This window comes from Oncorhynchus masou, unplaced genomic scaffold, assembly GCF_036934945.1.
Source record: "Oncorhynchus masou masou isolate Uvic2021 unplaced genomic scaffold, UVic_Omas_1.1 unplaced_scaffold_2624, whole genome shotgun sequence".
Classification (NCBI taxonomy): domain Eukaryota; kingdom Metazoa; phylum Chordata; class Actinopteri; order Salmoniformes; family Salmonidae; genus Oncorhynchus; species Oncorhynchus masou.
The window spans coordinates 35,781-49,046 of record NW_027009061.1 but is presented as its reverse complement, the minus strand read 5'-3'; the positions used below and the strand labels follow the sequence as shown (position 1 = coordinate 49,046).

Here is a 13,266-nt window from a genome sequence, read left to right as displayed (position 1 = left end):
GGTGATAAGAGGAGAGCACATAGATGCAAGAAGGAATACAACGTGTCTGTAATGAAAGTGAACTGTGTTTATGCATGATCAGGGGTGTATTCATTCCGCCGATTCTTTTGACAAATGTTTAAATGGACCAAAACGGGGATAAACATACCTGAATTTGTCCAGTGATATCTCTATTTCAGCTAGATGCAGGTGAGAGTGTGCAAGGCAGTATTGAATGTGTCACTGTCTGTTAACCTGTCTCCCCCCTTCATCTACACGGATTGAAGTGGATTTAACTAGTGACATCAGTAAGGGATCACAGCTTTGGCCTGGATTCACCTTGTCAGTCTATGTCATGGAAGGAGCAGCTGTTCTTAATGTTTTGTCTACCCAGTGTATAGCACTACAGATATTCAAGTGCTATTTGCATGTGATGCATTTGTTCTGTTGTTTACAGGATGATTTGTATCTTATAGAGTGTGGCTTTAAGGGAATAGTATGGTCACATGTAGATAAAAAAGAATGTGAAAAATTAACAGAGAAAATGTATTTCAACACACTACCTATTCATAGAAGTATTTATTAATCATCTACATATTCATATTGAGCTTCTACGTCTGTGTACAGGAACGTATTATTTGGAAGAGAAAATGTATCAGCTTATTGTTAAACAATTATGACGTTCTTTCCAATACAAAAAGTGTAGTAACTATTGTTTCCAAACTGCGTTACCCACTCCAGTCAGCAGATGGCGACGAGCGTCTTTCAGTTGACTCTTCTTGCGTGACGTATAATTAACTGGACGGGACGCTTCTTCAGGAACAACAAGGCGCCAACTCTTTCAACCACGTCGGTAGCTTGTTAGTCAACATAAAACTGAAAGATTGACGTTTTAGACCATGTTAATGTACATTAGCTAATCTCAGTGTTTTAAACAAGTTTCGGTTGACGTATCAACTGGTTCAATTTGCAAACGTGTTAAAGATTGATACTGAGCCTAGCACTAGGCGAGACGCTAATGCTAGCTAGCTAGATAACATCCCTGACCATGAGCTCACTAAACTACTCCTCCCTTGCTAATGAAGAGGGGGTCTGCTGTTTGGAGAAAGAATCTTTCAGAATGAAAAAGGAGGAAGAGGAGGCTGTTATAGTGAAAGAAGAGAAAGAACCGTTTAGAGAGGAAGATGATGCTATCTCAATAAAGGTGAAGGAGGAAGACGTTTTGGGAGTGAAAGAGGAAGAGACAGAATATCAGATTAACACCAGTGAGTACTGTCTTCAACAGGGACACAAACTATGCCGTTGTTGAACTAATGTGTGGTTTTAAAGTGGCATTCTACTGAAGTTGTACACTTGAATATGTTGTTCAGTACTGTATAAATTGTTAAAGGTTCGATCTGCCATTGTTCATATATTTTAGGGACTTTTCAATTAGATGTATTGAATTTTCCATGTGGTCTATATTGAAGTTCCCCTCATCTAATATAACAGGCTTTTAAAATTCTGCATTGGTGCATATTTTCTACTTAAATAACAAAGGGACGTAAAGCGACCCATTTTGTGGAACAACCCTTTTACATTTGCATCACAAACACTATTTTAGGAAATCATGATGAAAGTGGCCATTTTAGACATATTCATGCCTCTTGTAAGACTCTATGATTGCAATAGATGGTCATAAGTTTACCATCTGTTTGATGTTCTCATTCACACAGGAGAGAGACATGACTATTGTGGATCCTCTGGGGAGCCTCAACAACATCCTGATGCTGACGAGACAGAGAAGAGTCTCTCCAGATCAGAACACCAGATGGTACAGCTTGGTCTGGTCTAGCATACAGCTTGGTCTGGTCTAGCATACAGCTTAGTCTCTCTGGGTCTGGGCTGGGTTTCTGTAAATCACTTCATGACAACAGCGACATCAGCATCCATAATGATGTGCGTCTGTGTCCCCTCTTTATGGTTACCAGGACAACACTAGCCCTTCCTCCCTCCTGGAGTCCACGTGTCGTGCCTCTCCTGTTAGCACCTTACTGCTGGGTATGAAGAGGTTGTCTGTGCTGCTGGTGGACTGCAGGAAAACAATGGGGCTGAGTGGAACTGTGGGAGGAGGAGAAGAGAAGAAAGGATCAGATCAAAGTAAGTAAGTGCTGTAGTTTAGTTTGAACAAATACAATAGATCTGCCCACTGGTATCTGTTACCAGGACAACCAGCAGAGTTCTGTTCGTTGACAGGAAGATAGACTGGTGTATATATGGTCTATTGGTTTCTCTATATGGCTTTGAATAACCATCAACGAGCTTACGCTTACGCTTACGCTTTCTACGTATTCCCCAAGGTGTCTACAGCGTTGTGACGTAGTTTTACGCATTTCTGTTGACGAATAGCCGTATGGTGGCACATTGCGTAAGTGGTCACATGGTGGCTCCGAGAGAGATTCTCGCATAAAGTGCAGAGGTAGCCATTACTCCAATCGGTCCTAGAGAAAAAGGAATTGTCCCGACGGATATATTATCAAATAGATATTAGAAAAACACCTTGAGGATTGATTCTAAACAACATTTGCCATGTTTTTGTTGATATTATGGAGCTAATTTGGAATATTTTTCGGACTTGTGACCGCAATTTCCCGGCGATTTCTCAGCCAAACGTGAAGAACAAACAGAGCTATTTCGCCTACAAAAATAATCTTTTGGGAAAAAATGAACTTTGGCCGTCTACCTGGGAGTCTCGTGAGTGAAAACATTTGAAGTTCATCAAAGGTAAACGATTTAATTTGATTGCTTTTCTGATTTCCGTGACAAGTTTGCCTGCTGCTAGCAAGGCATAATGCTATGCTAGGCTATGATAAACTTACACAGATGCTTGTCTAGCGTTGGCTGTAAAGCATATTTTGAAAATCTGAGATGACAGGGTGATTAACAAAAGGCTAAGCTGTGTTCCAAAATATTTCACTTGTGATTTTCATGAATAGGAAGATTTATTTCCGTTGCGTTACGCTAATTAGTGTCAGATGATGATAACGGTCCCGTTCACGGGCTGGGTGTCACTCCAGCTTAAGTTACATGGCCTACTATGCTAATTCTGTAGCGGTATTGTTAGAGGGGGCTAAATAAATATTTTGTTGGTGCACCAGACAGGTATTAACCCTAGTTATTAAAGTTAGTTATTACCTATTATAACATTATTATTTTTAAATACTATTAAAACCGAAAGGATGAGAGTTGAATAGAGTAGCGCTTCCAGACACATTCTAAACATGATGGAGACTTAAAGGAGGACTGTAGCACCTAATGATGAAACATTATGGAGTCTTAAAGGAGGACTGTAGCATCTAATGATGAAACATTATGGAGTCTTAAAGGAGGACTGTAGCATCTAATGATGAAACATTATGGAGTCTTAAAGGAGGACTGTAGCATCTGATGATGAAACATTATGGAGTCTTAAAGGAGGACTGTAGCATCTAATGATGAAACATTATGGAGTCTAAAAGGAGGACTGTAGCATCTAATGATGAAACATTATGGAGTCTTAAAGGAGGACTGTAGCATCTAAATGATGAACTGTAGCATCTAATGATGAAGGAGTCTTAAAGGAGGACTGGAGCATCTAATGATGAAACATTATGGAGTCTAAAAGGAGGACTGGAGCATCTAATGATGAAACATTATGGAGTCTTAAAGGAGGACTGTAGCATCTAATGATGATACATTATGGAGTCTTAAAGGAGGACTGTAGCATCTAATGATGAAACATTATGGAGTCTTAAAGGAGGACTGTAGCATCTAATGATGAAACATTATGGAGTCTTAAAGGAGGACTGTAGCATCTAATTTTGAAACATTATGGAGTCTTAAAGGAGGACTGTAGCATCTAATGATGAAACATTATGGAGTCTTAAGCTTTAATTTGTGGTATTGCACTTGTGAATGCATGAAAGTGATGTTGTCGAAATGTTCCGCTAGCGGAATCCCTAGCCATAACAGGTTTTAATGTGTTTGAACCAATCAGTTGTGTTGTGACAAGGTAGGGGTGGTATACAGAAGATAGCCCTATTGGGTAATAGACGAAGTCCATATTATGTCAAGAACAGCTCAAATAAGCGAAGAGAAACAACAGTCCATCATTACTTTAAGGACCACCACAAGAATGGAAGATCCAGAGTTACTTCTGATGCATAAGTTCATTAGAGTTACCAGCCTTAGAAATTGCAGCCCAAATAAATGCTTCACAAAGTTCAAGTAACAGACACATCTCAACATCATCGGTTCAGAGGAGACTGCGTGAATCAGGCCTTCATGGTTGAATTGCTTCAAGGAAACCACTACTGAAGGACACCAATAATAAGAAGAGACTTGCTTGGGCCAAGAAACACGAGCAATGGACATTAGACCGGTGGATATCTGTCCTTGGGTCTGATGAGTCCAAATTTGAGATTTTTGGATCCGAGCGTCATGTCTTTGTGAGACGCGGAGTAGATGAACAGATTATCTCCGCATGTGTGGTTCCCACCGTGAAGCATGGAGGAGGAGATGTGATGGTGTGCGGGTGTTTTCCTGTTGACAATGTCATGAATAAATAAATCAAAGTCACACTTAACCAGCATGACTTCCACAGCATTCTACAGCTATATGCCATCCCATCTGGTTTGGGCTTAGTCCCACTGTCATTTGTTTTTCAACAGGACAATGACCCAACACACCTCCAGGCTGTGTAAGAGCTATTTGATCAAGTAGGAGAGTGATGGAGTGCTGCGTCAGATGACCTGACCTACACAATCCCCCGACACAATCCCCCACCGTTTTTTATTTTATTTTATCTTTTTTTTTTTTGGTCCACATCTCCAGAGATGGAAGTAATTTTTACTGTACTTTTTGGTACCTTTGAATCTAATGTATTGTATCAAGATGGTTTGGGATGAGTTGGATCGCAGAGGTGAAGGGAAAGCAGCCTACAAGTTCTCAGCATATGTGGGAACTCCTACAAGACTGTTGGAAAAGAATTCCAGGTGAAGCTGTTTGAGAGAAAGCAAGGGTGGCAACTTTTGAAGAATAAAATATATATTTTGATTTAACACTTGTGGTTACTACATGATTCCATGAATCCATAAAGAAAAACCCTTGAATGAGTAGGTGAGTCCAACCTTTTGACTGGTACTGTACATTAAATTTCCTAACAGCTCCAGTGGACATTCCTGCAATCAGCATGCCAATTGCCCGCTCCCTCAGAGACCTGTGGCATTGTTGTGTGAACAAACTGCACATTTTCGAGTAGCCTTTTATTATCCCCAGCACAAGGTGCACCTGTGTAATAACCAAGCTGTTCAATCAGCTTCTTGATATGCCACACCTGTCAGGTGAATGGATTATCTTGGCAAAGAATAAATGTTGACTAACAGTGATGCTCATGAGACATCCAACACTTTACATGTTGCGTTTATATTTTTGTTTTTTGTTGTTACTATCAGTTTTAGAAACATTTACCCAAAATATGACATCAGCGATAATCAAAATGTTGAAAATCTGTGAATGTCTAAATAAGAAATTGGTCCATTTAAACAGCAATGTGTCGAACCCTTTCAACAACGGGGTGATGTTACTGATGTGCTTTGTCTCTGTCTCCAATGTAAAACATATTTTGGACTTCCACACAAAATTACTTCTTTAGTTATTTTATGTTTAAGGAAGTGTGTAGGTCACATTCTGTATCATACAGCTATGAATGTTATATATTTAGAAACACCTGTTCAATTGGAATCCAGCGACGTCTGTGTCTTCAGTGTCCTAGAACTGTCTAGGTTTTTGTGTTCTGACTTGTAAAACAGGATGAATAAAATAAGTAATATAAACATAGCAGTAATTACCAGGAAGCTCTACATTTGTTTTAAAATCACACTAAGATTGTTAAAACTGGCCTCGGGTTATTGAGAGATCTGATTTAGGATTTACCGTTGTAGCAAGGTTGTTTTATCACGTGGTTTCATCTGGGTCTCTATTTAAAAATAACACTGTCTTTGGCAGGAGAAAGACCAGAGGAACCAGAGCCAGGGACGTCCAAACCAGCAAGACGACATCAGTGCTCCCACTGTGGAAAGAGTTTTAACCAGAAAGCACACCTGAAAGCTCATGAGAGAATACACACAGGGGAGAAGCCTTACCAGTGCTCCCAGTGTGGACAGTGTTTCAACCAAAAAGCACACCTGAAACAACACGAGATAATACACACAGGGGAGAAGCCTTACCACTGCTCCCAGTGTGGAAAGTGTTTCAAACGGCCTTGTCATCTGAAACAGCATGAGAGAATACACACAGGAGAGAAGCGTTACCGCTCCTCACAGTGTGAAAAGTGTTTCAAACGGCCTTGTCATCTGAAACAGCATGAGAGAATATACACAGGAGAGAAGCCTTACCACTGCTCCCAATGTGGAAATTGTTGTAACGGGTTAAGGGACCTGAAACAACATGAGATAATACACACAGGGGAGAAGCTTTACCACTGCTCCCAGTGTGGAAAGTGTTTCACCAAGAGAGGACTCCTGAAACGGCACGAGAGAGAACACACAGGAGAGAAGCCTTACCACTGCTCCCAGTGTGGAAAGTGTTTTCAGGGGAGTTGAAACGACAGTACACACAGGAGAGAAGCCTGAAATGTGGAAAGCGTTTCAACAGTGGGGAGCTGAAACACACGAGAGAGTACACACAGGAGAGAAGCCTTACCACTGCTCCCAGTGTGGAAGGAGTTTTACTGGTTTAGGGACCCTGAGACACCACGAGAGAATACACACAGGAGAGAAGCCTTACCACTGCTCCCAATGTGGAAAGCGCTTCAACCATTTGGGGAGCTGAAACAGCATGAGAGAATACACACAGGGGAAAAGCCTTACCACTGCTCCCAGTGTGGAAAGTGTTTCGGCCTTTCAGGGACGCTGAAACGACATGAGAGAATACACACAGGAGAGAAGCCTTACTACTGCTCCCAATGTGGACAGGGTTGTAGTGCGTTATGGCACCTGAAACAACACGAGAGAACACACACGGGGAGAAGCTTTACCACTGCTCCCAGTGTGGAAAGTGTTTCGGCCAATCAGGGACGTTGAAACGACATGAGAGAATACACACAGGGCCGAAGCCTTACCACTCCTCCCAGGGTGCAAAGCTTTTGCCCATTTAGGAAGCCTTAAAGAACACATTAGACTGCACACAGAGGAGAAGGCTTAGAAAAGCTCAGACTGTGGGAAAACATATTACTCATAACAGTCACTTAAACGTCATTAGAGAATCCACACAGGAGAGAGAAATTACTTCTCTTAGCGTGTATATTGATATACATCACATTGACTTAAAATTCATCAGAGAACATACACAGTGCTCCCGTTGTCTTATATTGTTGACTGACAATGTGTTTACCTGTCTTTACCAGATGGATTTAAATGGTACAGGGTGTACTCAAACATATATTTGTTTGTTTTTATTAGAAAACATGAATTGAATATGAGTCTGTCAGTTTGAATATAGAGTAGATCAGAATCCATGTGTTTAAATGGTCCTTTTTTAAACTCTTTGTGTGTGTTTATATGGGTGTGTCATTCCTCCAGCACTACAGATAATCAAGTGATATTTGGATGTGATGCATTTGTTCCATTGTTGACATTTGCATTGTAGCCCACTGATGATTTAATGAAATGAAAATGTTCAGACTCTGTAATGGAAAATGTTAATTGTTTGTGTGTCCACATAACTGAGTATGTGACTAACCTTGTGAAACTGTCCTATTATAAGCTCCTGTTCTTGGGACTATCATCCTGTGTTGCAAACCAATTTGCACCTGTGTCCTTGTATGAATAAAGTCCCTCACAGTAACACGAAACTATAAAGATATGTGCTAATCACTCAATGCTTCAGGAATTCAGACTGTCTACACTGCACTGTGTAACTCTGTTATTCTCTCTGAGCTCAGAAATAAAGAATCTTGGTTTGACTTGGACTCCAGCAGATCCTTATTTTATAATAGCCTCCACATTGACTATGTACTGGTACCCCCTGTACATAGCCTCCACATTGACTCTGTACTGGTACCCCCTGTACATAGCCTCCACATTGACTCTGTACTGGTACCTCCTGTATATAGCCTCCACATTGACTCTGTACGGGTACCCCCAGCATATAGCCTCCACCTATGACTGTACAGGTACCCCCTGTATATAGCCTCCTCATTGACTATGTACTGGTAACCCTTGTATATAGCCTCCACTATGACTCTCTGCCGGTACCTCCTATATATAGCCTCCACATTGACTCTGTACTGGTACCTGCTGTATATAGCCTCCACATTGACTCTGTACTGGTACCCCCTGTATATAGCCTCCACATTGACTATGTACTGGTACACCCTGTATATAGCCTCCACATTGACTCTGTACTGGTACCTCCTGTATAAAGCCTCCACATTGACTCTGTACTGGTACCCCCTGTATAAAGCCTCCACATTGACTCTGTACTGGTACCCCCTGTATATAGCCTCCACATTGACTCTGTACTGGTACCTCCTGTATATAGCCTCCACATTGACTCTGTACTGGTAACCCTGGATAAAGCCTCCACATTGACTCTGTACTGGTACCCCCTGTATACAGCCTCCACATTGACTCTGTACTGGTACCCCCTGTATATAGCCTCCACATTGACTCTGTACTGGTAACCTTGTATACAGCCTCCACATTGACTCTGTACTGGTACCCCCTGTATATAGCCTCCACATTGACTCTGTACCGGTACCCCCTGTATATAGCCTCCACATTGACTCTGTACCGGTACCCCCTGTATATAGCCTCCACATTGACTCTGTACTGGTACCTCCTGTATATAGACTCCACATTGACTCTGTACTGGTAACCCTGTATATAGCCTCCACATTGACTCTGTACTGGTAACCCTGTATACAGCCTCCACTATGACTCTCTGCCGGTACCTCCTATATATATAGCCTCCACATTGACTCTGTACTGGTACCTCCTGTATATAGCCTCCACATTGACTCTGTACTGGTCCCCCTGTATATAGCCTCCACATTGACACTGTACTGGTACCTTCTGTATATAGCGTCCACATTGACACTGTACTGGTACCTCCTGTATATAGCCTCCACATTGACTCTGTACTGGTACCTCCTGTATATAACCTCCACATTGACTCTGTACTGGTACCCCCTGTATATAGCCTCCACATTGACTCTGTACTGGTACCCCCTGTTTATAGCCTCCACATTGACTCTGTACTGGTACCTCCTGTATATAGCCTCCACATTGACTCTGTACTGGTACCTCCTGTATATAGCCTCCTCATTGACTATGTACTGGTAACCCTTGTATATAGCCTCCACTATGACTCTCTGCCGGTACCTCCTATATATGTAGCCTCCACATTGACTCTGTACTGGTACCTCCTGTATATAGCCTCCACATTGACTCTGTACTGGTACCCCCTGTATATAGCCTCCACATTGACTCTGTACTGGTACCCCCTGTATATAGCCTCCACATTGACTCTGTACTGGTACCCCCTGTATAAAGCCTCCACATTGACTCTGTACTGGTACCCCCTGTATAAAGCCTCCACATTGACTCTGTACTGGTACCCCCTGTATAAAGCCTCCACATTGATTCTGTACTGGTACCCCCTGTATATAGCCTCCACATTGACTCTGTACTGGTACCTCCTGTATATAGCCTCCACATTGACTCTGTACTGGTACCCCCTGTATATAATCTCCACATTGACTCTGTACTGGTAACCCTAGATATAGCCTCCACATTGACTCTGTACTGGTACCCCCTGTATATAGCCCCCACATTGACTCTGTACTGGTAACCCTGTATACAGCCTCCACATTGACTCTGTACTGGTAACCCTGTATACAGCCTCCACATTGACTCTGTACTGGTACCCCCTGTATATAGCCTCCACATTGACTCTGTACTGGTAACCTTGTATACAGCCTCCACATTGACTCTGTACTGGTACCCCTGTATATAGCCTCACATTGATTGACTCTATATAGCCTCCACATTGGTACCCCCTGTATATAGCCTCCACATTGACTCTGTACTGGTACCTCCTGTATATAGCCTGACTCTGTACTGGTACCTCCTGTATATAGCCTCCACATTGACTCTGTACTGGTCCTCCACCTGTATATAGCCTCCACATTGACACTGTACTGGTACCTCCTGTATATAGCCTCCACATTGACTCTGTACTGGTACCTCCTGTATATAACCTCCACATTGACTCTGAATTGGTACCCCCTGTATACAGCCTCCACATTGACTCCGTACTGGTACCACTCTATATAGCCTCCACATTTACTCCGTACTGGTACCACTCTATATAGCCTCCACATTGACTCTGTACTGGTACCTCCTGTATATAGCCTCCACATTGACTCTGTACTGGTACCCCCTGTACATATGCTCCACATTGACTCTGTACTGGTACCCCCTGTATACAGCCTCCACATTGACTCTGTACTGGTACCCCCTGTATATAGCCTCCACATTGACTCTGTACTGGTACCCCTGTATACAGCCTCCACATTGACTCTGTACTGGTACCTCCTGTATATAGCCTCCACATTGACTCTGTACTGGTACCTCCTGTATACAGCCTCCACATTGACTCTGGGCTGGTACCTCCTGTATATAGCCTCCACATTGACTCTGTACTGGTACCTCCTGTATATAGCCTCCACATTGACTCTGTACTGGTCCCCCTGTATATAGCCTCCACATTGACTCTGTACTGGTACCTCCTGTATATAGCCTCCACATTGACTCTGTACTGGTACCTCCTGTATATAGCCTCCACATTGACTCTGTACTGGTACCCCTGTATACAGCCTCCACATTGACTCTGTACTGGTACCCCCTGTATATAGCCTCCACATTGACTCTGTACTGGTACCCCTGTATACAGCCTCCACATTGACTCTGTACTGGTACCCCTGTATATAGCCTCCACATTGACTCTGTACTGGTACCTCCTGTATATAGCCTCCACTGACTCTGTACATCCTGTATATAGCCTCCACATTGACTCTGTACTGGTACCCCCTGTATATAGCCTCCACATTGACTCTGTACTGGTACCCCCTGTATATAGCCTCCACATTGACTCTGTACTGGTACCCCTGTATACAGCCTCCACATTGACTCTGTACTGGTACCCCCTGTATATAGCCTCCACATTGACTCTGTACTGGTACCCCCTGTATATAGCCTCCACATTGACTCTGTACTGGTACTCCTGTATATAGCCTCCACATTGACTCTGTACTGGTACCTCCTGTATACAGCCTCCACATTGACTCTGTACTGGTACCCCCTGTATACAGCCTCCACATTGACTCTGTACTGGTACCTCCTGTATATAGCCTCCACATTGACTCTGTACTGGTACCCCCTGTATACAGCCTCCACATTGACTCTTACTGGTACCCCTGTATATAGCCTCCACATTGACTCTGTACTGGTACCCCCTGTATATAGCCTCCACATTGACTCTGTACTGGTACCCCCTGTATACAGCCTCCACATTGACTCTGTACTGGTACCCCTGTATATAGCCTCCACATTGACTCTGTACTGGTACCCCCAGTATATAGCCTCCACATTGACTGTACTGGTACCTCCTGTATATAGCCTCCACATTGACTCTGTACTGGTACCCCCTGTATATAGCCTCCACATTGACTCTGTACTGGTACCCCCTGTATATAGCCTCCACATTGACTCTGTACTGGTACCTCCTGTATATAGCCTCCACATTGACTCTGTACTGGTACCTCCTGTATATAGCCTCCACATTGACTCTGTACTGGTACCCCTGTATATAGCCTCCACATTGACTCTGTACTGGTACCCCTCTATATAGCCTCCACATTTACTCTGTACTGGTACCACTCTATATAGCCTCCACATTGACTCTGTACTGGTACCTCCTGTATATAGCCTCCACATTGACTCTGTACTGGTACCCCCTGTACATATGCTCCACATTGACTCTGTACTGGTACCCCCTGTATATAGCCTCCACATTGACTCTGTACTGGTACCTCCTGTATATAGCCTCCACATTGACTCTGTACTGGTACCTCCTGTATATAGCCTCCACATTGACTCTGTACTGGTACCTCCTGTATATAGCCTCCACATTGACTCTGTACTGGTACCTCCTGTATATAGCCTCCACATTGACTCTGTACTGGTACCTCCTGTATATAGCCTCCACATTGACTCTGTACTGGTACCTCCTGTATATAGCCTCCACATTGACTCTGTACTGGTACCTCCTGTATATAGCCTCCACATTGACTCTGTACTGGTACCTCCACATTGACCTGTATATAGCCTCCACATTGACTCTGTACTGGTACCTCCTGTATATAGCCTCCACATTGACTCTGTACTTGTACCTCCAGAATACAGCCTCCACATTGACTCTGTACTGGTACCCCCTGTATATAGCCTCCACATTGACTCTGTACTGGTAACCCTGTATACAGCCTCCACATTGACTCTGTACTGGTACCTCCTGTATATAGCCTCCACATTGACTCTGTACTGGTACCTCCTGTATATAGCCTCCACACTGACTCTGTACTGGTACCTCCTGTATATAGCCTCCACATTGACTCTGTACTGGTAACCCTGTATATAGCCTCCACATTGACTCTGTACTGGTACCCCCTGTATATAGCCTCCACATTGACTCTGTACTGGTACCCCCTGTATACAGCCTCCACATTGACTCTGTACTGGTCCCCCTGTATATAGCCTCCACATTGACTCTGTACTGGTACCCCTGTATATAGCCTCCACATTGACTCTGTACTGGTACCCCCTGTATAAAGCCTCCACATTGACTCTGTACTGGTACCTCCTGTATATAGCCTCCACATTGACTCTGTACTGGTACCCCCTGTATATAGCCTCCACATTGACTCTGTACTGGTACCTCCTGTATATAGCCTCCACATTGACTCTGTACTGGTACCCCCTGTATATAACCTCCACATTGACTCTGTACTTATACCTCCAGAATATAGCCTCCACATTGACTCTGTACTGGTAACCCTGTATATAGCCTCCACATTGAATCTGTACTGGTACCTCCTGTATACAGCCTCCACATTGACTCTGTACTGGTACCCCCTGTATATAGCCTCCACATTGAATCTGTACTGGTCCCCCTGTATATAGCCTCCACATTGACACTGTACTGGTATCT

At 43.3% G+C, this 13,266-nt stretch overlaps 1 protein-coding gene across 2 annotated transcripts in view; it reads left to right on the top strand.

The window, feature by feature from the left end:
- The first annotated feature begins 778 nt into the window (after positions 1-778).
- Positions 779-13,266, top strand: part of LOC135533725 (zinc finger protein 436-like) — a 36,211-nt gene continuing 23,723 nt past the window's right edge. Inside the window, exons 1-4 of one of the 2 annotated variants that reach the window (XM_064960992.1) lie at positions 779-1,244; positions 1,695-1,792; positions 1,950-2,122; positions 6,004-6,563. In XM_064960992.1, coding sequence (XP_064817064.1) covers positions 1,028-1,244; positions 1,695-1,792; positions 1,950-2,122; positions 6,004-6,085 — 570 coding nt within the window. In that variant the 5' untranslated portion in view covers positions 779-1,027 and the 3' untranslated portion in view covers positions 6,086-6,563. Of the gene's footprint in view, positions 1,245-1,694; positions 1,793-1,949; positions 2,123-6,003; positions 6,564-13,266 lie in introns of those variants that run through there. The other variant, XM_064960993.1, reaches the window with a different exon arrangement.